Here is a 25,113-nt window from a genome sequence, read left to right as displayed (position 1 = left end):
TCGGTTCATAAAGCTATTATTTTTTTATGCAGTTGGAAATCACGTGAAGAATATGTAGTGTTGTTTGTAAAGGAGCAGCACTTTTCTTAGAAAAAATGGGTGGCTCTTAAAAGAGCCTTTGTGTATAGATAAATCAACGGAGAGCGCCAATTTACTTTGTCTTCACAGTCTTCTCGGTCTTCTTAGGCAGCAGTACAGCCTGAATGTTGGGCAGCACACCACCTTGGGCGATAGTGACTCCTCCGAGCAGTTTGTTCAGCTCCTCGTCGTTACGAACAGCCAGCTGCAGGTGACGGGGGATAATACGGGTCTTCTTGTTGTCGCGGGCGGCGTTGCCAGCCAACTCGAGAATCTCAGCGGTGAGATACTCCAGGACGGCGGCCAAGTAGACGGGAGCGCCGGCGCCGACCCGCTCAGCGTAGTTGCCTTTACGCAGAAGCCTGTGCACACGGCCAACTGGGAACTGCAATCCGGCGCGGGACGAACGAGTCTTAGCCTTGGCCCTAGCTTTACCACCGGTTTTGCCTCTTCCACTCATGATTCGCGTCAGTCGTGTTCGTCCAACAAAGCTGAAATAATGCACGACGGCCAACGAGCGCCGTTGATATAGCAAAATCGCCTACGGTCCTATTGGCTAAAAGCTACGCGCACCAACAGCCAATCGCATTTCCGCCGTCAGACTCTAGCGTCCTCCCACCTCTGCTCGCTTTCCTACCCGACCCCCTCCTCCTCTCGTGCTGTGTGTCTGTGTGAGCGAGAGAGAGAAAGGAAGAAAGAAAACGGGTTAAAGAAAGAAACATTTACCCCCACTCGTGCCCCGCGTTTTCTTTCCCTTTCCCGCTCAAATGTAACACGTATGACCAAACCAAAAATATATATATATATTGATCATATATAATTATTGTGTGGGGAAACTAATGAGAGCTATTTTTGTGTTGAGTGTTTTTTTTTTTTTTTAACAATCAATTCATTATGCAGTAACAAGGGGGGAAAAAAGCTGTTTTTTTATGAAACTGTGGGTGGCTCTTAAAAGAGCCGTTGAATAGAGAAACAAGACATGAAGGTAAACGGCGTTACTGTTTACTTCTTCTTAGGGGCAGCCTTTTTCGCCTTCGCCGCCTTGGGCTTAGCTGCTTTAGGCTTGACCGTTTTGGCTTTCTTTGGGCTCTTGGTCGCCTTTTTGGGAGCCGCCGGCTTCTTGGCCTTCTTGGGGCTCTTCGCTGCCTTCTTAGCGGCCGCGACGGGCTTCTTGGCCTTCTTGGGGGATTTCTTAGCCGCAGTGGGTTTCTTGGCTGCTACCTTCTTGGGCTTCTTGGCCGCGGCTGGTTTCTTGGCGGCCGGCTTCTTAGCTTTAGGTGCCGGTTTCTTGGCGGCCGGCTTCTTCTTTGCCTCGGTCTGCTTCTTGTTAAGCTTGAAAGAGCCCGACGCGCCGGTGCCTTTGGTCTGCACCAGAGTGCCCTTGGTGACGAGGCTCTTGACGGCGAGCTTAACGCGTGAGTTTTTCTTCTCGACGTCGTAGCCGCCGGCAGCCAGGGCTTTCTTCAGGGCGGCGAGAGACACGCCGCTCCTCTCCTTGGAAGCCGAGACGGCCTTGACGATGAGCTCGCCCACGCTGGGGCCGGCTTTCTTGGGGCGAGCGGCGGCCTTCTTCTTGGGGGCCTTGGCGGGCGCCGAGGCGGCTGGGGCTGGAGCTACTTCTGCCATTGTTCTGCTTTGCTGTGAGCGCGAGTGAGCACAAACTGCTGAAGCGTTCTGTAGAACCTCCCGCTGCAGCGAGGGGGCCGGCCCTTAAAAGCCACATGAGAACGTTGTAGACTCAACTCGCTCGATGCCGCACAGCCGTGTGGCAGCGACAGTCTCGCACTTGTGTTTTCTCTCGGCGTTTGTCGAGCGAAATATGGGTGAAAGCTCAACTTGGCGAGCGTAGAAATGCTCTTTCGTCTCCGAGAGGCTCCACCGTGTGTTGAGAAGACGGGAAGGGCAGCGTAACGACGCCGCGTTTAATACGGCGCTCACCGAAGCGTGCCACGCTACCGGCGTGCCGAACGGGCGGCGGCGCATTTGGCGTGCTAATCGGTGGAAAACGGCGACAAAAGGTGCCACGAACTGGGCGAGTGTTATCCGGTGCGTTGGAGGAGAGCCTCGTCGAGAGCGTGCTGGGCATCCGAGACGTGGGTGCGTTGTTTTGCTCGTCGTGCGAGGCGACCTTGAGGAGTGTGTAAAGCACAGTGTTGCCGTGTGTGCGCAGTATGACTTCCACCGTCGATGCGTCTTTGTCACCGGCGCTTCCACACTCGGAACGGCTCTCCATAGGTCCCCTAATACGCACTCGTAACACACCCAATATACCATAGCCAAAAATCTCATACTAACCCTAACACAAAATAACTGCATACACCCCCCCAACCCTAAAACACAAAAAACAAAATAACAAAAAAAAAAAGACAAAACTTATTCTAAACATAACATAAAACAATCATGCCCTTTTTCAAGCCTAATACAAAATAACTGCACCTTCACTCTAACCCCAATACAAAATAAACCCAAGCTCATTTAAACCCTAAAACCCCATTTTTCATTTTAACCCTAATAGAAAATAACCATTTTCTCTCTCCAACCCTAAATAAAATAACCCCATCCTTCCTCCAACCATTATACAAAATCACTCCATCCTCATTCGAACCCCTCACATGAAACAACTCAAATCTCATTCTTGTACTAAAACAAATTAACCCCATCCCTCCCTCTATCTCAATAAGCAACACACCAAATTATTATTTTTAAACTTTTACTTTCATTTAACCCATTCCATGCAGTCATGACCATTCTACTTAGATGTGCATTCCTCAGTAGGCCGAGGCCATGTGTATCCAAATCATCAGGCTGATGGCTAATGTTGAAACTCACTTTTACTGAACCTTCCTTTGTATCCTAAGGCAAAGGCTTAAACTCACCGTCACTTTAACTCAATCCACCTTCATCATAAAACTGAGGCCTTTGACCGCCATACTATTTTACTTACTCTACCCTCGTCCTTTTGCCTTGCTCCGACCCTCTACATCATAAGTCTAGCTCTGAACCTATTCTTGCTCGCTCGAATCTCACCATTAACCTAAGGCTTCAACCAAATTCATCTTTTAGTGAACCAAACCAAATAGTCCTAATACAAAATAACTCTGTCCTCCCTCTTAACCTAGTACAACATAACCTTAACATCATTCTAACCATGAAACCAAATAACCCCATCCGCCGTCTAACCCCAAAATAAAATAACCCATTTTCATTCATACTCTAATACAAACCCCACCACCTTCTCTCTCCAACCCTAAAATGAAATAACACCATCCTTCCTCCAACCATTATACAAAATCACTCCCCATCCTCATTCGAACCCCTCACATGAAACAACTCCAATCTCATTCTTGTCCTAAAACAAATTAACCCCATCCCTCCCTCTATCTCAATAAGCAACACACCAAATTATTATTTTTAAACTTTTACTTTCATTTAACCCATTCCATGCAGTCATGACCATTCTACTTAGATGTGCATTCCTCAGTAGGCCGAGGCCATGTATATCCAAATCATGAGGCTGATGGCTAATGTTGAAACTCACTTTTACTGAACCTTCCTTTGTATCCTAAGGCAAAGGCTTAAGCTCACCGTCACTTTAACTCAATCCACCTTCATCATAAAACTGAGGCCTTTGACCGCCATACTATTTTACTTACTCTACCCTCGTCCTTTTGCATTGCTCCGACCCTCTACATCAAAAAAATATCTATGAACCTATTCTTGCTCGCTCGAATCTCACCATTAACCTAAGACTTCAACCAAATTCATCTTTTAGTGAACCAAACCAAATAGTCCTAATACAAAATAACTCTGTCCTCCCTCTTAACCTAGTACAACATAACCTTAACATCATTCTAACCATGAAAACAAATAACCCCATCCGCCGTCTAACCCCAAAATAAAATAACCCATTTCCATTCATACTCTAATACAAACCCCACCACCTTCTCTCACAAACCCTAAAATGAAATAACCCCATCCTTCCTCCAACCATTATACAAAATCACTCCATCCTCATTCGAACCCCTCACATGAAACAACTCAAATCTCATTCTTGTACTAAAACAAATTAACCCCATCCCTCCCTCTATCTCAATAAGCAACACACCAAATTATTATTTTTAAACTTTTACTTTCATTTAACCCATTCCATGCAGTCATGACCATTCTACTTAGATGTGCATTCCTCAGTAGGCCGAGGCCATGTGTATCCAAATCATCAGGCTGATGGCTAATGTTGAAACTCACTTTTACTGAACCTTCCTTTGTATCCTAAGGCAAAGGCTTAAGCTCACCGTCACTTTAACTCAATCCACCTTCATCATAAACCTGAGGTCTTTGACCGCCATACTATTTTACTTACTCTACCCTCGTCCTTTTGCCTTGCTCCGACCCTCTACATCAAAAGTCTAGCTCTGAACCTATTCTTGCTCGCTCGAATCTCACCATTAACCTAAGGCTTCAACCAAATTCATCTTTTAGTGAACCAAACCAAATAGTCCTAATACAAAATAACTCTGTCCTCCCTCTTAACCTAGTACAACATAACCTTAACATCATTCTAACCATGAAACCAAATAACCCCATCCGCCGTCTAACCCCAAAATAAAATAACCCATTTTCATTCATACTCTAATACAAACCCCACGACCTTCTCTCTCCAACCCTAAAAGGAAATAACACCATCCTTCCTCCAACCATTATACAAAATCACTCCCCATCCTCATTCGAACCTCTCACATGAAACAACTCCAATTTCATTCTTGTACTAAAACAAATTAACCCCATCCCTCCCTCTATCTCAATAAGCAACACACCAAATTATTATTTTTAAACTTTTACTTTCATTTAACCCATTCCATGCAGTCATGACCATTCTACTTAGATGTGCATTCCTCAGTAGGCCGAGGCCATGTGTATCCAAATCATCAGGCTGATGGCTAATGTTGAAACTCACTTTTACTGAACCTTCCTTTGTATCCTAAGGCAAAGGCTTAAGCTCACCGTCACTTTAACTCAATCCACCTTCATCATAAACCTGAGGTCTTTGACCGCCATACTATTTTACTTACTCTACCCTCGTCCTTTTGCCTTGCTCCGACCCTCTACATCAAAAGTCTAGCTCTGAACCTATTCTTGCTCGCTCGAATCTCACCATTAACCTAAGGCTTCAACCAAATTCATCTTTTAGTGAACCAAACCAAATAGTCCTAATACAAAATAACTCTGTCCTCCCTCTTAACCTAGTACAACATAACCTTAACATCATTCTAACCATGAAACCAAATAACCCCATCCGCCGTCTAACCCCAAAATAAAATAACCCATTTTCATTCATACTCTAATACAAACCCCACGACCTTCTCTCTCCAACCCTAAAAGGAAATAACACCATCCTTCCTCCAACCATTATACAAAATCACTCCCCATCCTCATTCGAACCTCTCACATGAAACAACTCCAATTTCATTCTTGTACTAAAACAAATTAACCCCATCCCTCCCTCTATCTCAATAAGCAACACACCAAATTATTATTTTTAAACTTTTACTTTCATTTAACCCATTCCATGCAGTCATGACCATTCTACTTAGATCTGCATTCCTCAGTAGGCCGAGGCCATGTGTATCCAAATCATCAGGCTGATGGCCAATGTTGAAATTCACTTTTTCTGAACCTTCCTAAGGCAAAGGCCTAAGCTCACAGTCACTTTAACACAATCCACCTCCATCATAAACCTGAGGCCTCGTTTACAAAGCTGCTGTTACTGACTCTTCCTAGATCACATCTGCACTAAACACACTTTCACCGCCATACTTTTTTACTTACGCTACCTAAATTTACTTACTCTACCCTCGTCTTTTTGCCTTGCTCCGACCCTCTACATCAAAAGTCTAGCTCTGAACCTATTCTTGCTCGCTCGAATCTCACCATTAACCTAAGGCTTCAACCAAATTCATCTTTTTGTGACCAAACCAAGTAGTCCTAATACAAAATAACTCTGTCCTCCCTCTTAACCTAGTACAACATAACCTTAACATCATTCTAACCATGAAACCAAATAACCCCATCCGCCGTCTAACCCCAAAATAAAATAACCCATTTCCATTCATACTCTAATACAAACCCCACCACCTTCTCTCACAAAACCTAAAATGAAATAACCCCATCCTTCCTCCAACCATTAAACAAAATCACTCCATCCTCATTCGAACCCCTCACATGAAACAACTCCAATCTCATTCTTGTCCTAAAACAAATTAACCCCATCCCTCCCTCTATCTCAATAAGCAACACACCAAATTATTATTTTTAAACTTTTACTTTCATTTAACCCATTCCATGCAGTCATGACCATTCTACTTAGATGTGCATTCCTCAGTAGGCCGAGGCCATGTGTATCCAAATCATGAGGCTGATGGCTAATGTTGAAACTCACTTTTACTGAACCTTCCTTTGTATCCTAAGGCAAAGGCTTAAGCTCACCGTCACTTTAACTCAATCCACCTTCATCATAAAACTGAGGCCTTTGACCGCCATACTATTTTACTTACTCTACCCTCGTCCTTTTGCATTGCTCCGACCCTCTACATCAAAAAAATATCTATGAACCTATTCTTGCTCGCTCGAATCTCACCATTAACCTAAGACTTCAACCAAATTCATCTTTTAGTGAACCAAACCAAATAGTCCTAATACAAAATAACTCTGTCCTCCCTCTTATCCTAGTACAACATAACCTTAACATCATTCTAACCATGAAAACAAATAACCCCATCCGCCGTCTAACCCCAAAATAAAATAACCCATTTCCATTCATACTCTAATACAAACCCCACCACCTTCTCTCACAAACCCTAAAATGAAATAACCCCATCCTTCCTCCAACCATTATACAAAATCACTCCATCCTCATTCGAACCCCTCACATGAAACAACTCAAATCTCATTCTTGTACTAAAACAAATTAACCCCATCCCTCCCTCTATCTCAATAAGCAACACACCAAATTATTATTTTTAAACTTTTACTTTCATTTAACCCATTCCATGCAGTCATGACCATTCTACTTAGATGTGCATTCCTCAGTAGGCCGAGGCCATGTGTATCCAAATCATCAGGCTGATGGCTAATGTTGAAACTCACTTTTACTGAACCTTCCTTTGTATCCTAAGGCAAAGGCTTAAGCTCACCGTCACTTTAACTCAATCCACCTTCATCATAAACCTGAGGTCTTTGACCGCCATACTATTTTACTTACTCTACCCTCGTCCTTTTGCCTTGCTCCGACCCTCTACATCAAAAGTCTAGCTCTGAACCTATTCTTGCTCGCTCGAATCTCACCATTAACCTAAGGCTTCAACCAAATTCATCTTTTAGTGAACCAAACCAAATAGTCCTAATACAAAATAACTCTGTCCTCCCTCTTAACCTAGTACAACATAACCTTAACATCATTCTAACCATGAAACCAAATAACCCCATCCGCCGTCTAACCCCAAAATAAAATAACCCATTTTCATTCATACTCTAATACAAACCCCACGACCTTCTCTCTCCAACCCTAAAAGGAAATAACACCATCCTTCCTCCAACCATTATACAAAATCACTCCCCATCCTCATTCGAACCTCTCACATGAAACAACTCCAATTTCATTCTTGTACTAAAACAAATTAACCCCATCCCTCCCTCTATCTCAATAAGCAACACACCAAATTATTATTTTTAAACTTTTACTTTCATTTAACCCATTCCATGCAGTCATGACCATTCTACTTAGATCTGCATTCCTCAGTAGGCCGAGGCCATGTGTATCCAAATCATCAGGCTGATGGCCAATGTTGAAATTCACTTTTTCTGAACCTTCCTAAGGCAAAGGCCTAAGCTCACAGTCACTTTAACACAATCCACCTCCATCATAAACCTGAGGCCTCGTTTACAAAGCTGCTGTTACTGACTCTTCCTAGATCACATCTGCACTAAACACACTTTCACCGCCATACTTTTTTACTTACGCTACCTAAATTTACTTACTCTACCCTCGTCTTTTTGCCTTGCTCCGACCCTCTACATCAAAAGTCTAGCTCTGAACCTATTCTTGCTCGCTCGAATCTCACCATTAACCTAAGGCTTCAACCAAATTCATCTTTTTGTGACCAAACCAAGTAGTCCTAATACAAAATAACTCTGTCCTCCCTCTTAACCTAGTACAACATAACCTTAACATCATTCTAACCATGAAACCAAATAACCCCATCCGCCGTCTAACCCCAAAATAAAATAACCCATTTCCATTCATACTCTAATACAAACCCCACCACCTTCTCTCACAAAACCTAAAATGAAATAAACCCATCCTTCCTCCAACCATTAAACAAAATCACTCCATCCTCATTCGAACCCCTCACATGAAACAACTCCAATCTCATTCTTGTCCTAAAACAAATTAACCCCATCCCTCCCTCTATCTCAATAAGCAACACACCAAATTATTATTTTTAAACTTTTACTTTCATTTAACCCATTCCATGCAGTCATGACCATTCTACTTAGATGTGCATTCCTCAGTAGGCCGAGGCCATGTGTATCCAAATCATGAGGCTGATGGCTAATGTTGAAACTCACTTTTACTGAACCTTCCTTTGTATCCTAAGGCAAAGGCTTAAGCTCACCGTCACTTTAACTCAATCCACCTTCATCATAAAACTGAGGCCTTTGACCGCCATACTATTTTACTTACTCTACCCTCGTCCTTTTGCATTGCTCCGACCCTCTACATCAAAAAAATATCTATGAACCTATTCTTGCTCGCTCGAATCTCACCATTAACCTAAGACTTCAACCAAATTCATCTTTTAGTGAACCAAACCAAATAGTCCTAATACAAAATAACTCTGTCCTCCCTCTTATCCTAGTACAACATAACCTTAACATCATTCTAACCATGAAAACAAATAACCCCATCCGCCGTCTAACCCCAAAATAAAATAACCCATTTCCATTCATACTCTAATACAAACCCCACCACCTTCTCTCACAAACCCTAAAATGAAATAACCCCATCCTTCCTCCAACCATTATACAAAATCACTCCATCCTCATTCGAACCCCTCACATGAAACAACTCAAATCTCATTCTTGTACTAAAACAAATTAACCCCATCCCTCCCTCTATCTCAATAAGCAACACACCAAATTATTATTTTTAAACTTTTACTTTCATTTAACCCATTCCATGCAGTCATGACCATTCTACTTAGATGTGCATTCCTCAGTAGGCCGAGGCCATGTGTATCCAAATCATCAGGCTGATGGCTAATGTTGAAACTCACTTTTACTGAACCTTCCTTTGTATCCTAAGGCAAAGGCTTAAGCTCACCGTCACTTTAACTCAATCCACCTTCATCATAAACCTGAGGTCTTTGACCGCCATACTATTTTACTTACTCTACCCTCGTCCTTTTGCCTTGCTCCGACCCTCTACATCAAAAGTCTAGCTCTGAACCTATTCTTGCTCGCTCGAATCTCACCATTAACCTAAGGCTTCAACCAAATTCATCTTTTAGTGAACCAAACCAAATAGTCCTAATACAAAATAACTCTGTCCTCCCTCTTAACCTAGTACAACATAACCTTAACATCATTCTAACCATGAAACCAAATAACCCCATCCGCCGTCTAACCCCAAAATAAAATAACCCATTTTCATTCATACTCTAATACAAACCCCACGACCTTCTCTCTCCAACCCTAAAAGGAAATAACACCATCCTTCCTCCAACCATTATACAAAATCACTCCCCATCCTCATTCGAACCTCTCACATGAAACAACTCCAATTTCATTCTTGTACTAAAACAAATTAACCCCATCCCTCCCTCTATCTCAATAAGCAACACACCAAATTATTATTTTTAAACTTTTACTTTCATTTAACCCATTCCATGCAGTCATGACCATTCTACTTAGATCTGCATTCCTCAGTAGGCCGAGGCCATGTGTATCCAAATCATCAGGCTGATGGCCAATGTTGAAATTCACTTTTTCTGAACCTTCCTAAGGCAAAGGCCTAAGCTCACAGTCACTTTAACACAATCCACCTCCATCATAAACCTGAGGCCTCGTTTACAAAGCTGCTGTTACTGACTCTTCCTAGATCACATCTGCACTAAACACACTTTCACCGCCATACTTTTTTACTTACGCTACCTAAATTTACTTACTCTACCCTCGTCTTTTTGCCTTGCTCCGACCCTCTACATCAAAAGTCTAGCTCTGAACCTATTCTTGCTCGCTCGAATCTCACCATTAACCTAAGGCTTCAACCAAATTCATCTTTTTGTGACCAAACCAAGTAGTCCTAATACAAAATAACTCTGTCCTCCCTCTTAACCTAGTACAACATAACCTTAACATCATTCTAACCATGAAACCAAATAACCCCATCCGCCGTCTAACCCCAAAATAAAATAACCCATTTCCATTCATACTCTAATACAAACCCCACCACCTTCTCTCACAAAACCTAAAATGAAATAACCCCATCCTTCCTCCAACCATTATACAAAATCACTCCCCATCCTCATTCGAACCTCTCACATGAAACAACTCCAATTTCATTCTTGTACTAAAACAAATTAACCCCATCCCTCCCTCTATCTCAATAAGCAACACACCAAATTATTATTTTTAAACTTTTACTTTCATTTAACCCATTCCATGCAGTCATGACCATTCTACTTAGATGTGCATTCCTCAGTAGGCCGAGGCCATGTGTATCCAAATCATGAGGCTGATGGCTAATGTTGAAACTCACTTTTACTGAACCTTCCTTTGTATCCTAAGGCAAAGGCTTAAGCTCACCGTCACTTTAACTCAATCCACCTTCATCATAAAACTGAGGCCTTTGACCGCCATACTATTTTACTTACTCTACCCTCGTCCTTTTGCATTGCTCCGACCCTCTACATCAAAAAAATATCTATGAACCTATTCTTGCTCGCTCGAATCTCACCATTAACCTAAGACTTCAACCAAATTCATCTTTTAGTGAACCAAACCAAATAGTCCTAATACAAAATAACTCTGTCCTCCCTCTTAACCTAGTACAACATAACCTTAACATCATTCTAACCATGAAAACAAATAACCCCATCCGCCGTCTAACCCCAAAATAAAATAACCCATTTCCATTCATACTCTAATACAAACCCCACCACCTTCTCTCACAAACCCTAAAATGAAATAACCCCATCCTTCCTCCAACCATTATACAAAATCAATCCATCCTCATTCGAACCCCTCACATGAAACAACTCAAATCTCATTCTTGTACTAAAACAAATTAACCCCATCCCTCCCTCTATCTCAATAAGCAACACACCAAATTATTATTTTTAAACTTTTACTTTCATTTAACCCATTCCATGCAGTCATGACCATTCTACTTAGATGTGCATTCCTCAGTAGGCCGAGGCCATGTGTATCCAAATCATCAGGCTGATGGCTAATGTTGAAACTCACTTTTACTGAACCTTCCTTTGTATCCTAAGGCAAAGGCTTAAGCTCACCGTCACTTTAACTCAATCCACCTTCATCATAAACCTGAGGTCTTTGACCGCCATACTATTTTACTTACTCTACCCTCGTCCTTTTGCCTTGCTCCGACCCTCTACATCAAAAGTCTAGCTCTGAACCTATTCTTGCTCGCTCGAATCTCACCATTAACCTAAGGCTTCAACCAAATTCATCTTTTAGTGAACCAAACCAAATAGTCCTAATACAAAATAACTCTGTCCTCCCTCTTAACCTAGTACAACATAACCTTAACATCATTCTAACCATGAAACCAAATAACCCCATCCGCCGTCTAACCCCAAAATAAAATAACCCATTTTCATTCATACTCTAATACAAACCCCACGACCTTCTCTCTCCAACCCTAAAATGAAATAACACCATCCTTCCTCCAACCATTATACAAAATCACTCCCCATCCTCATTCGAACCTCTCACATGAAACAACTCCAATTTCATTCTTGTCCTAAAACAAATTAACCCCATCCCTCCCTCTATCTCAATAAGCAACACACCAAATTATTATTTTTAAACTTTTACTTTCATTTAACCCATTCCATGCAGTCATGACCATTCTACTTAGATGTGCATTCCTCAGTAGGCCGAGGCCATGTGTATCCAAATCATGAGGCTGATGGCCAATGTTGAAATTCACTTTTTCTGAACCTTCCTAAGGCAAAGGCCTAAGCTCACAGTCACTTTAACACAATCCACCTCCATCATAAACCTGAGGCCTCGTTTACAAAGCTGCTGTTACTCACTCTTCCTAGATCACATCTGCACTAAACACACTTTCACCGCCATACTTTTTTACTTACGCTACCTAAATTTACTTACTCTACCCTCGTCTTTTTGCCTTGCTCCGACCCTCTACATCAAAAGTCTAGCTCTGAACCTATTCTTGCTCGCTCGAATCTCACCATTAACCTAAGGCTTCAACCAAATTCATCTTTTTGTGACCAAACCAAGTAGTCCTAATACAAAATAACTCTGTCCTCCCTCTTAACCTAGTACAACATAACCTTAACATCATTCTAACCATGAAACCAAATAACCCCATCCGCCGTCTAACCCCAAAATAAAATAACCCATTTCCATTCATACTCTAATACAAACCCCACCACCTTCTCTCACAAAACCTAAAATGAAATAACCCCATCCTTCCTCCAACCATTAAACAAAATCACTCCATCCTCATTCGAACCCCTCACATGAAACAACTCCAATCTCATTCTTGTCCTAAAACAAATTAACCCCATCCCTCCCTCTATCTCAATAAGCAACACACCAAATTATTATTTTTAAACTTTTACTTTCATTTAACCCATTCCATGCAGTCATGACCATTCTACATAGATGTGCATTCCTCAGTAGGCCGAGGCCATGTGTATCCAAATCATCAGGCTGATGGCTAATGCTGAAATTCACTTTTACTGAACCTTCCTTTGTATCCTAAGGCAAAGGCCTAAGCTCACGGTCACTTTAACTCAATCCACCTTCATCATAAACCTGAGGCCTTTGACCTCCATACTACTTTACTGTAGAGATGGTGGTGGACTTCCGACGCAATCCACCCACCCTTCCCCCCCTCCACATCAACAACACTGCAGTATCAATGGTGGAGTCACTCAAGTTCCTGGGCACCACCATTTCCAGAGACTTGAAATGGGAGAAAAACACCATCTCCATCATCAAGAAAGCTCAACAAAGAATGTACTTCTTGAGACAGCTCAAGAAATTCAACCTGCCACAGACCCTGATGATCCAGTTCTACACAGCGATCATCGAGTCCATTATCACAGCCTCCATAACTATCTGGTTTGGTTCCTCCACCTCACAAGAAAGAACCAAACTCCAGCGCATCATCAGGACAGCAGAGAGGATCATAGGATGTAACCTGCCATCACTTCAGCAGATCTACTCCAGCAGGATGAGGAAGCGGGCTGGCAAGATTACATCTGACCCCTCACATCCTGGACACCTCCTCTTCCAGACACTCCCCTCGGGTAGAAGACTGCGGTCCATCAAAACCAGCACAACACGTCATGCTAACAGCTTCTTCCCCAGAGCTGTAGCGCTCCTCAATCACAGTGGTCACCTCCCACTGTAAACCTCTAAACTTACAACTGAACTGTACATAACCGGACTGAACAGTTATTTGCACTCTGCCTATTTTGCACTATGACTATTTGCACACCTGTACAGATGTTCTTTTCTTTTCTGTAAATATATTTTTCAGCTCTTTATTACTTTTATTACCTTTAGTACTTTCTACTTTTTTTAATTTATCCCCTACCCTATTTATTGTTTAGTGTCATCTTCCTTTAGTTTAAGACTGTGTTCTGTGTTTCTTTGTTACTTGTCATACGTGTTGCTCTCACCAAGACAAATTCCTTGTATGGGTAACATACTTGGTGAAATAAAGAGATTCTGATTCTGATTCTTACTCTACCCTCGTCCTTTTGCCTTGCTCCGACCCTCTACATCAAAAGTCTAGCTCTGAACCTATTCTTGCTCACTCAAATCTCACCATAAACCTAAGGCTTTGAATAACTTCACCCTTCTGTGACCCAACAAAAAAAGCTTGTGGAGATACTTATTTCCTCTCTTTCCTAACCGTATGCCTGGTTATATATACTAGACAGCTTTCATTACAAAGATCAAGTGTATAGTTCTAGGCTTCAATTCAACCCTAGTATGGTTTCCTGCCTCACTATTCCCCACCTGTAAGGCTGATCTCCTCTGGACTGGTCTTTCACAGGTGATGTGCAGCTTCATTTATCCCACTTAGCATTACAACCCCACGCCATACAGTTAGTATGGCACAGTATTTTAGTTTGCTGCTCTGCCCCTGAATCTTAGTATACTATACCAATTAAATGCAGACAAACAACTAAGTAAGTTGATTTACATACATACATACACTGAAGGGCATTCCTTTTACAATAATGGCTGCAGAAGCACTCATGGGGGAAAAAAAAAATAATAATAATATTAATAATAATAATTAGTATTATAGCTTACCATCGGCGACTTTGTTCTTGAATAAAACTGCTCTTTCGAAGAAACCGTGGGTGGCTCTTAAAAGAGCCGTTGGGTTTGGATTATGCCGCTATCACCATTTACTTGGAGCTCGTGTACTTGGTGACGGCCTTTGTGCCCTCGGACACGGCGTGCTTGGCCAACTCACCGGGAAGGAGCAGACGCACAGCGGTCTGGATCTCCCTAGAGGTGATAGTAGAACGTTTGTTGTAATGAGCCAAACGGGAAGACTCACCGGCGATGCGCTCGAAGATGTCGTTCACGAACGAGTTCATGATGCCCATCGCTTTGGAGGAGATACCGGTATCAGGGTGGACCTGCTTCAGCACCTTGTACACGTAGATAGCATAGCTCTCCTTCCTGGACTTTCTGCGCTTCTTGCCTCCTTTCCCGGCCGTCTTGGTCACGGCTTTCTTGGATCCCTTCTTGGGCGCGGACTTAGCTGGCTCAGGCATACTGCTCCTCGTCGAGTAAGACTGAAGAATGAGGAGGAGGCGATAAGCTCCCACATTATTTAGACTCTGGCATTCTAATACAAGAAGGTACCGCCTTTAGAATGCCGTCGTACGACCATTGGACAACAATTGTCCGCTCGCTTCTTCCCAACCCCCCACACTCCCTTTTCCCATCCCCTGCCCTCCCCTCTTCTCCCCTCCCTTTTCTCCTCCTCCCTTCCCCCTCCCCTGAGCAGCATTCTCTTTGTTCGCCTACCCGCGCATTTGTACCCACCGTGCAGGCGGCACATTATTTTTCGCCAAAGCGGCGTTGACGGCGATGTTCTGTATAATTCTGATTTAATCAACGCAAACGGGGTAAATGGAAAACAATATGTATTCTTATATAATAATCACATTATTATATAAGAATATAATGTCATATATATATATATATATAAATGTTATATATAAATTATGTTTTTTCCTCCTGAAAATGAGCTTCTTAACAAAGTAACCGGGAGATTCATAACCACCATCATTGACTTTATTGAAACAAACAAATATGATCAACTCTTTGTTCGCCTTCCCGCGCATTTTTAATCTACAGGGCTTAATCTGTTTTTCGCCACAGCGGCGTTGACGGCGACTATCAGGATTTATTAAGACGTATAGTTCTGATTTTACCAACGCATACGGGGGGGGTGTAAAACAATACATATATACAAAGTAACATATATGTACTCTTCCCGTATATTACATTCTTAATACAGAGTATCCGGGAGACTGCCTTATTTGAAACAAACAAGCTAAGATTAGAAACAGGCTCTTTTGCTGGATTTGTGGGTGGCTCTTAAAAGAGCCGTTGGGTTTAGAGCTGTTCAGGCCGAGCGTTTAACCTCCGAATCCGTACAGAGTGCGTCCCTGGCGCTTCAGGGCGTACACCACATCCATAGCGGTGACGGTCTTTCTTTTGGCATGCTCAGTGTACGTGACTGCGTCCCTGATCACGTTTTCCAGGAACACTTTGAGCACACCGCGGGTCTCTTCGTAGATCAGACCGGAGATACGCTTGACGCCACCACGACGAGCCAGACGGCGAATAGCCGGCTTTGTGATACCCTGGATGTTATCGCGAAGCACTTTACGATGACGCTTGGCGCCTCCTTTTCCAAGGCCTTTGCCGCCCTTGCCTCTGCCGGACATCCTAGCTGCTTCTTTTCTCAGTCGACGAGAAGAGACTCTATGAAGCTGGAGCACCCGAGGCACGCCAATTATACCCCTCTATAGGACCTAAATGAAAGCAAGGGAACCGAGCGACGTCACAGTACATCAGCTCCGCCTCATACTCTGTACGTGTGCAGAACGCTTGTTTTGCTGTATAGCCACTGAGTGGGTAGCCATACAAAATACAGTCAACCAGAATTCCGTTCTCTCTGGATGTACTCATGTTCAAAATAACGCAGCACACTTTGGATCATGCATAACCTTCACTGTGAATACTTTAACTCAACATGATTTAGCTTTGAAACCTACAGCCTAGCTCCAGACCTGCTTGACCATATAATGACGAAGTAACCTAAACTGCAATTAAGAGCTAAAATCATTTCTGAAATAGATTGGTCTTATGGCGAAATCTTAAATAAATAAATAACTGAATAAATTCATACAATTCAGTGACCTAGGCATAAGATGAACTGTTTAGTGAGGCTGTGTATGAGCCTACTTTGAGTCACTGTAAGAAGTGGATAGGGGCCATGTGGCCTTTGTAAATAAACATTTATGCACTGTTTTCTAAAAATCAATTACTACAATAATAACGCCAAGTGTGTATATATATATATATATATATATATATAATCTTTCCGTGTTTTACCACAGGATGACACCCCATGCTCCATGCATGAAGTCTTCCTTCGTACACCTGGGGCGATCCTAAACCGCACTCCACTACTCCCTAGTGCACAGCGTTTTTTCGTGACACCGTGCACTCCGTAGGGAGTAGTGAGCTGCTTGGGAATTGGACAGTGCAACTCCGGTTCTAATGTCATAGCTTTTTCTGAGCTTTTTTACTGTTTAACTATTGGCCAACGAGCGAAATTGCATTGTTTTTTTGTTTGTTCGTTTTTTCGGTTGACCGATGCCGTTTCGGCAACTAGCTAATAACGAAAATAATCTTTTGTAAACAAAACACTAGCTAGCAAGCTACACAGGCCGCCCAGCTCTGAAAACCAGAAGATACGCTGCTGGTAGCCGGGTTTAAGCACGACTGTTTCTCCCTCACTTGCTCCAAATAACAATATAGAGAACTACGCACGTGTCCGTAATATCGTTATTTTTGTGATTAATTTTTAGACACCTAGCCATCATGCTACTCTCCGAGGTGGCTTCTCGATTTCAACCACGGCAGTAAACGTATAAAATGTTGCTAGCTATATACACGGTTTCATAATAAAACCTGACTGACTCGAGCGAGTGTGTATTTATCTGACAGGTATTTACACTCGCTGGCGTAATGCTATTGTTTGTACCATCCGAGTTAGCTAGCATGCTAATCGCTATGTTAGCTCATGTGTGGACCTGAAAAAGCAAGTTAACTCAAATCACTCAACAGCCACAAATCACGGCTGTATTGCGTACTTTTATGCTACAACTCCGCATGTGGCACTGCACTGTGGTCAATAAATAATGACCCCTCATAATTAGGCTCATATTTGTGCTTTACTGTTTATGCTGGCCGAGTTAGCCACGCTGCTAATCGTTAAGCTGGCTCCAAGCTATGTACAACTCCACACATAGATCCAGCAACGGCAGTTCTACGTCGATTTGCTGTGACTGGGTGTACAACTTTAGGCTCTCCGCAAAATCGACTTATCGGATTTCAGTATCCACTTCATTTTTGGCAAGTTAGCAAACGTTATCGTGCCAACAGCGACACAACGGAGCTGACCAGGTCCAGTCTCCAGCTCACGCCTATTCCACAAAGCAACGCAAAGTGTAATGACTCACATGTCGTCATGTAAAGACGACGTTTCACATGTATGAACATTAAAAGTAGTTAACATAGGTCTTAACACGACAAATACCTCGGTCAGCCGTCCACTCCCCTCTGATGGCTGTCGCCATGTGCGCCTCGGTCTCGTATACAACAAAGTCACACTACATCACGCCATTCTAACGTGCGTAGCGATTATTTCACACACACACACGACAAGAGTACGTGTCCTCCCTCAATGCACCTGAATGCCTGAATAAATGACATAAATGGCTATTTAGTACTAGGGTTACGACCTTGCAAGCATAAAACAAGCACACACTGAGATCAGCCCACTACTGTACACCATGGCACACGGTTTACTTTTTACTGTGACTGGACGTGCAGTTATCGGATTTCATCATTAGATGAAGAGAGGGAGGGTGGTAGGTAGGAAGGTAGGTAGGTAGATAGATATGTATACATAGAGAGATAGACAGAGATAGAGAGAGAGAGACAGGCTCCATGACAACATATTGAACAAGTAAATCCACATACAAAGGGTTTGCAACGTTTAGAAAATACAACGCCAACAACCCAGTACAACAATAAATCAAATTCAAGAATTAAAGAGCCGGATCACATGAATGGTTGAATCAATAAAACACTGTACGTCATCTATACTTTTCGAAAACGTTCTAAAACAACACGTGATTAGTCCTAATACATGGCACGTGTGTCAATAGGCTGAACTTGTAGTTAGGCATCATGGGAATTGTAGTCCTTGATCTTGACACTACAGGATAAAGACACATTGTGTCATTGACACATTGACATAGACACACTTAAAGGAAGCATAGTGTTTTATAGATTCAACCAGTAATTTGTTCTTTTTTTCTTTGTCAACACATATTGCTCAAACACAAACCAGTACAGGGTTTGTATTTTCTGTCAGATTGAATAAGTATGCATCAAGCTCTCTCTCTCTCTCTCTCTCTCTCTCTCTCTCTCTCTCTCTCTCTCACACACACACACACACACACACACACACCCACACACACACACACACACAACCACCACCACTGACATATTTCTGCACATAAAATAAAACAAGGCCAACTTAAACTAAACCCACACCATTTGGATTCCTCAGGTTTTCACTATACATCTTCTAATAAATCTTCTTCTAAAGTCATATTGGTTAGCAGTTAGTGGAAGAGAAAGGAAGGAAATAAATTGTGGTGAGCAAAGTAAGTGTAAAGCTCATGATGAAGTCAGGATGAGTGGTAGCAGTTCGGCTGGACCTACCTCTTAGGCTTCTGATGGAGTTTCAGGGCTAGGCCCTAAGACTATGTAGTTGCAGAACGTGAATGGAGTAGTGATGCCATCTGGTGGTCAGAATATGTATCTGCCAGGCCAGGTTCCATATATTTTCAGACGTATTCCCTCACAACATTCAACATGACATGACTTTAAACATTTGAACCTTGACATCACTAAACTACAGTTTTGGATCAATAAATCCAGGTGAAGATACTGAGATACCCAGTTACACTATACATGAGTTACATGAGGACAAAGTCAATACTGTGGTTTAAAAACACAAACATGACTTTTGGAGTCCTTTGTCTAGTTAGAACCCACACTGCAAGATAGATAGATAGACAGATAAATAGAATACATGTGAAAATGCATTTGAAACTAACTGCAGATGAAGGACAGTGCAGTTATGAAAAATAAGAAATGAAGTGGACAGATGACGATACATTGGCCATTAGAGAAGATCTTCACCAATGAGAAGTGAATGTAGGAATAATACTAACATGTCTCATACCCACACAATTAAATCTGTGCAAAAATAATTTTATTTGGCAAGGTTTTATCAGCTTATATTGAGGTTAACATAATAATCATAAATCAATAAAGAACACCGCTCATCTGCTATCAAGACCTGACTAAGGAGCTAGAGGCCAGTGGAGCAAAGCTACAATTACGAAAAGCATACGCACCATCGGTGCAAAAAAATCTTTAGTTAGGCATCATGGGAATTGTAGTCGTTAATCTAATACACTACAAGTTAAAGATATAGTGTCCACAGAGACATTTAAAGAAAGAAAGAACAAACACAAATCGAATAAATGGTATATTATTGCATACAAGGGAAAAGCTCCTAATGAGGCCAACTAAAACTACATGTTTACCCCTTGGATTTCTCAGGCTCGCTTTACATCTTCTAATAAAAGTCATGCTAGATTAGATAAACACAGAGGGAGTTAATGTTGCTTTAAGTAATGTTGCTTTTATCATATGTTGCAGTTAGTGGATGATAAAGAAATATGGAAAGACATTGTGGTAAGCAAAGTAAGTGTAGAGCTCATGATGAAGTCAGGGTGAGGGGAAGCAGTTTGGCTAGACCTACCCCTTAGGCTTCTGATGGAGTTTCAGGGCTAAGCTTTAAGTCTGTTGTCGTAGTACGTGAATGGAGCGTGGATGCCATCTGGTGGTCAAAATGTAAATCTGCAAAATATAAAACAATTCATCTTTTTTTTTAGTTTTTTTTTTTCTTGGTCCACAGAGACATTTAAAGAAGCAAAATCAGAAAGAAGAGAAAGAGTTCAATTTGAGAAGCACAAAAAAGCTAATTCACAAGTGAGTACGGCTGGCTTTTGATACACTTTTGTTAGCACTTTTGTATTCATTTGTTACTTACCTATGCCTTGAAGAAAGTCTCTGACCTAAACCTGGCAGGTTAAAATGATTTTTTTGCACCAATGGTGCGTATGCTTTTCGTAATTGTAGCTTTGCTCCACTGGCCTCTAGCTCCTTAGTCAGGTCTTGATAGCAGATGAGCGGTGTTCTTTATTGATTTATGATTATTATGTTAACCTCAATATAAGCTGATGCATACATACATACACATAACCATACAGCATAGAATTTAAGGGCTCTAAAGGGGGAGGGGAAAAACGTCATTCATAGAATTGCACTACTCTACAGTTTGTCTCAATGGCTTATAGTAGTGAGCGAATTGTTGGCTTTTTACCTAACTGATCAAAAAGTGCCTTAAATAAAGAATGCTTCTATCAAGGATTCTTTATCTAAAGCCATTTGATCGAGTTGTGGAAGGAGGTAATACAGTCTGGAGTAAAAATAATTTCTGTCCTACTTTATCATTAGCATATTGTTAAAACCCAAACAAAAATCATCCCGCAAGACATGTAATGACTTTTTAGATGTATTGGTGCAGTTAACAATCATATTTAATGTGTATAAAAATTGCAGTGCCCTAAATTAAGTTTTCATTGCCTGGTAGCATGACAACTGGTTGTCATGCTGGCTACTAAAATGCCCAAATGTTCCTTGGTAGATCTTAGTAGACTTACTGGAGTTCACAACCATCTGTCATATGTAAAAGCTTTAACATTCACACACATACACGTATACATCTATGTTTTTAGCGTTTGCATTTGCGAGTTTGACCACACGATGGCATCCACGCTCCATCCATGACATATATCCACGATACCAAAACAACGGTGACGTTTGCAATAGGGCACTTCCTAAATCCCTTACACTGTATACACTACACAGAAGTGCACTTCTCTAGTCAAGTCTTTTAGGCTTCTGATGGAGTTTCAGGGCTAAGCTTTAAGTCTGTGGTCATAGTACGTAAATGGAGCGTGGATGCCATCGTGTGGTTAAAATGTAAAACAATTAATCTTTTTTTTTTGGTCCACAGAGACGTTTAAAGAAGCAAAATCAAAAAAGCGAATTCACAAGTGAGTACGGCTGGCTTTTCATTCACTTTTGTTAGCACTTTTGTATTCATTTGTTACTTACCTATGCCTTGAATGATTAAAATTATTATTTATTTTTTTTTGCACCAATTTGAGGGTGCGTATGCTTTTCCATATTTTAGCTTTGCTCCACTGGCCTCCAGCTCCTCGGTCAGGTCTTGATAGCAGATGAGCGGTGTTTTTTACTGATTTATGATTATTATGGTAACCTCAATATAAGCTAATACACAGAGTTTAAGGGCTCTAAAGAAAAGGAAATAAAGGTCCTACATAGAAGTGCACTACTCTATAGTTTGTCTCAATGGCTTCTAGCAGTGAGTAAATTGGTGGCTTTTTACATAACTGCATGCTGTTTGGTTGTCATGATGGCTAATAAAGTGCCTTTATTAAAGACTTCTATCAAGCGTTCTTCAAAACAAGACATTTTATCTAGTTGTGGAAGGAGATTATACAGTCTGGAGTATGTTATCGTTAGCATATTGTTGAAATGAAACCCAAGCCCAAACGAAAATCATCACGTAAGACACATAATTACTTTTTAGATTTGTTGGTGCAGTTAACAATCATATTTAATGTGTATAAAATTACCCTAAATTAAGTTTCCATTTCATTGCCTGGCAGCATGAGAACTGGTAACCATGCTGGCTACTAAAATGCCCTGAACTGAAGTATGCTTCAATAGAAACATTTTTTAAAATGTACTTTAAAAAACACTAACCAAAATAACACCGCAATACAAATGATTTAGTAGACGTACTGGAGTTCACAACCATCTATCAAATGAAAAAAGCTGTTACATTCACACACATACACGAATAAATCTACGTAGTTAACGTTTGCATTTGCCTAGTTTGACCACACGATGGAATCCACGCTCCATCCATGACATATGTCTGCGTTCCCACAACAACGGTGGTCCTCTCCGGAATATACACTTAACTCCTTTACTGCGGCCCCACAGCTGGTCTCGCTTACTCTCTATGGAATCAAACTCATTTTGCATATGTATGAAACGTAGGTACCCAAAATCAAGCTCTCATTATATAAATATACACATACATTGCTCTCTGAAACTGTGCTTGCAGTTGTATAGTTTCACCACGCGGTGGGATCCACGCTCCATCCATGTCAAATGCCGTTTGTAATAGGCCAAAACCGGCCTAAACACTACATAGGGTAAAGTGTAGTGTTCTACTGAAGTAGCAGTGGCTTCAACTTTTTGCTGGGGTGAATGAACTGTTTCCAAACTATTAAATATGTATAATCATATTGATAGGTATTAAAAGAAACGTATTAATATGTATTAAAACACATGTTAAATATGGCGATTTGAAATGTTGTACAAAACGTTATAATATATATATACATATATATTAGTTGTTTTTTTTGCTAAACTTTACAACCACTGTCTTACGGCTGGTTTTGCTCGCGCAGCCCTATGGAACTTAGAAGCGCGCGCGCGTCATAATAGCCTTACATTATATAAACGCAACACCGAGGTGAGGCGGACATTTGCTGTTTCGGCGCGGACACGGGTAGGTGGCTCTTAAAAGAGCCGTTGGGTATTTCAGGTAAACGTCGAAGCGCTCTGTTTAAGCGCGCTCTCCGCGAATACGGCGGGCCAGCTGGATGTCTTTAGGCATGATGGTGACTCTCTTGGCGTGGATAGCGCACAGGTTAGTATCTTCAAACAGACCCACCAAGTACGCCTCGCTAGCCTCCTGCAGGGCCATGACGGCGGAGCTCTGGAAGCGGAGATCAGTCTTGAAGTCCTGCGCGATCTCACGCACTAGCCGCTGGAAGGGCAGCTTACGGATCAGCAGCTCAGTAGATTTCTGGTAGCGGCGGATCTCCCTCAGAGCCACGGTGCCGGGCCTGTAACGGTGAGGCTTTTTCACGCCGCCGGTGGCTGGGGCGCTCTTGCGGGCAGCCTTGGTGGCGAGCTGCTTCCTCGGGGCCTTGCCACCGGTGGACTTACGAGCGGTCTGCTTGGTTCTTGCCATCGCGTTGAACTCTGCTCCTCTCGGGGAAAAGAAAGAGAATGAGCTCTCGCTCGCTTCACATGGCTTTTAAGCTTTCAAGCCGCTTGCCGCTCATTGGGCGTCTTGAAGTTGTCCGTTTCCCATTGGGCGGCCGGCAATGCGTCGGTGACACACTATTGGGCGTCTTCTTTTCAAACCTAAAAGCAAAACGGCGGGCTCCTGTAATACAAAACAACAAAGAAAAAAAAAGCATTAAAAGAATATATAATAATAAGAACAATAATATGATCAAACTAATCAATGTACTGTACATTACAGCGAACATTAAACACACTGTGTGTGTGTGTGTGTGTGTGTGTGTGTGAGAGAGAGCGAGAGAATGTGTGTATACATGCACATATGCATAGGGTGTTGATCTCAGTACGTGAAATATATGAAAAATGGCAATTGTGTATTGCATGGCAGTGTGTTTATATAATAACTCGGTTCATAAAGCTATTATTTTTTTATGCAGTTGGAAATCACGTGAAGAATATGTAGTGTTGTTTGTAAAGGAGCAGCACTTTTCTTAGAAAAAATGGGTGGCTCTTAAAAGAGCCTTTGTGTATAGATAAATCAACGGAGAGCGCCAATTTACTTTGTCTTCACAGTCTTCTCGGTCTTCTTAGGCAGCAATACAGCCTGAATGTTGGGCAGCACACCACCTTGGGCGATAGTGACTCCTCCGAGCAGTTTGTTCAGCTCCTCGTCGTTACGAACAGCCAGCTGCAGGTGACGGGGGATAATACGGGTCTTCTTGTTGTCGCGGGCGGCGTTGCCAGCCAACTCGAGAATCTCAGCGGTGAGATACTCCAGGACGGCGGCCAAGTAGACGGGAGCGCCGGCGCCGACCCGCTCAGCGTAGTTGCCTTTACGCAGAAGCCTGTGCACACGGCCAACTGGGAACTGCAGTCCGGCGCGGGACGAACGAGTCTTAGCCTTGGCCCTAGCTTTACCCCCGGTTTTGCCTCTTCCACTCATGATTCGCGTCAGTCGTGTTCGTCGAACAAAGCTGAAATAATGCACGCCGGCCAACGAGCGCCGTTGATATAGCAAAATCGCCTACGGTCCTATTGGCTAAAAGCTACGCGCACCAACAGCCAATCGCATTTCCGCCGTCAGACTCTAGCGTCCTCCCACCTCTGCTCGCTTTCCTACCCGACCCCCTCCTCCTCTCGTGCTGTGTGTCT

General features: G+C 42.3%; 5 protein-coding genes across 5 annotated transcripts; all 5 read right to left on the bottom strand.

Annotated features, from left to right (window-relative positions):
- Nucleotides 1-151: 151 nt before the first annotated feature.
- LOC140546364 (uncharacterized) lies at nt 152-24,904 on the bottom strand. The gene is made up of 2 exons (XM_072669553.1): nt 24,522-24,904; nt 152-569 (listed from the first exon to the last, which is right to left on the bottom strand). The coding sequence occupies exons 1-2, from the start codon at nt 24,902-24,904 to the stop codon at nt 152-154; spliced, it is 801 nt and encodes a 266-aa protein (XP_072525654.1).
- On the bottom strand, nt 1,081-1,704 carry LOC140546510 (histone H1-like). Its single transcript, XM_072669853.1, has one exon. The coding sequence runs from the start codon at nt 1,702-1,704 to the stop codon at nt 1,081-1,083; it is 624 nt and encodes a 207-aa protein (XP_072525954.1).
- LOC140547026 (histone H2B) lies at nt 14,778-15,152 on the bottom strand. Its single transcript, XM_072670510.1, has one exon. It carries the CDS (start codon nt 15,150-15,152, stop codon nt 14,778-14,780), a length of 375 nt encoding a protein of 124 aa, XP_072526611.1.
- On the bottom strand, nt 16,026-16,337 carry LOC140547118 (histone H4). The gene has a single exon (XM_072670675.1). The coding sequence runs from the start codon at nt 16,335-16,337 to the stop codon at nt 16,026-16,028; it is 312 nt and encodes a 103-aa protein (XP_072526776.1).
- Nucleotides 23,495-24,249, bottom strand: LOC140546451 (histone H3-like; the record flags this gene model as incomplete). The annotated part of the gene is made up of 2 exons (XM_072669721.1): nt 23,495-23,919; nt 24,201-24,249. Coding segments are annotated over 2 exons (474 nt in total), but the record flags the coding sequence as incomplete, so codon positions are not given.
- Nucleotides 24,905-25,113: the final 209 nt, after the last annotated feature.

The sequence above is a fragment of the Salminus brasiliensis genome, chromosome 24 (genome assembly GCF_030463535.1).
Source record: "Salminus brasiliensis chromosome 24, fSalBra1.hap2, whole genome shotgun sequence".
Lineage (NCBI taxonomy): Eukaryota > Metazoa > Chordata > Actinopteri > Characiformes > Bryconidae > Salminus > Salminus brasiliensis.
This window is presented reverse-complemented; position numbering and strand designations above follow the sequence as displayed.

What these genes read in the sequence shown, in the direction of transcription:
- LOC140546510 (XM_072669853.1), bottom strand. Translation starts at nt 1,704, where the DNA reads ATGGCAGAAGTAGCTCCAGCCCCAGCCGCCTCGGCGCCCGCCAAGGCC.
- LOC140547118 (XM_072670675.1), bottom strand. Translation starts at nt 16,337, where the DNA reads ATGTCCGGCAGAGGCAAGGGCGGCAAAGGCCTTGGAAAAGGAGGCGCC.
- LOC140547026 (XM_072670510.1), bottom strand. Translation starts at nt 15,152, where the DNA reads ATGCCTGAGCCAGCTAAGTCCGCGCCCAAGAAGGGATCCAAGAAAGCC.
- LOC140546364 (XM_072669553.1), bottom strand. Translation starts at nt 24,904, where the DNA reads ATGAGTGGAAGAGGCAAAACCGGGGGTAAAGCTAGGGCCAAGGCTAAG. An exon ending in GAGAAGACTGTGAAGACAAA is followed by an intron (nt 570 to 24,521) that starts GTAAATTGGCGC and finishes GCATTATTTCAG; the next exon opens with CTTTGTTGGACGAACACGAC.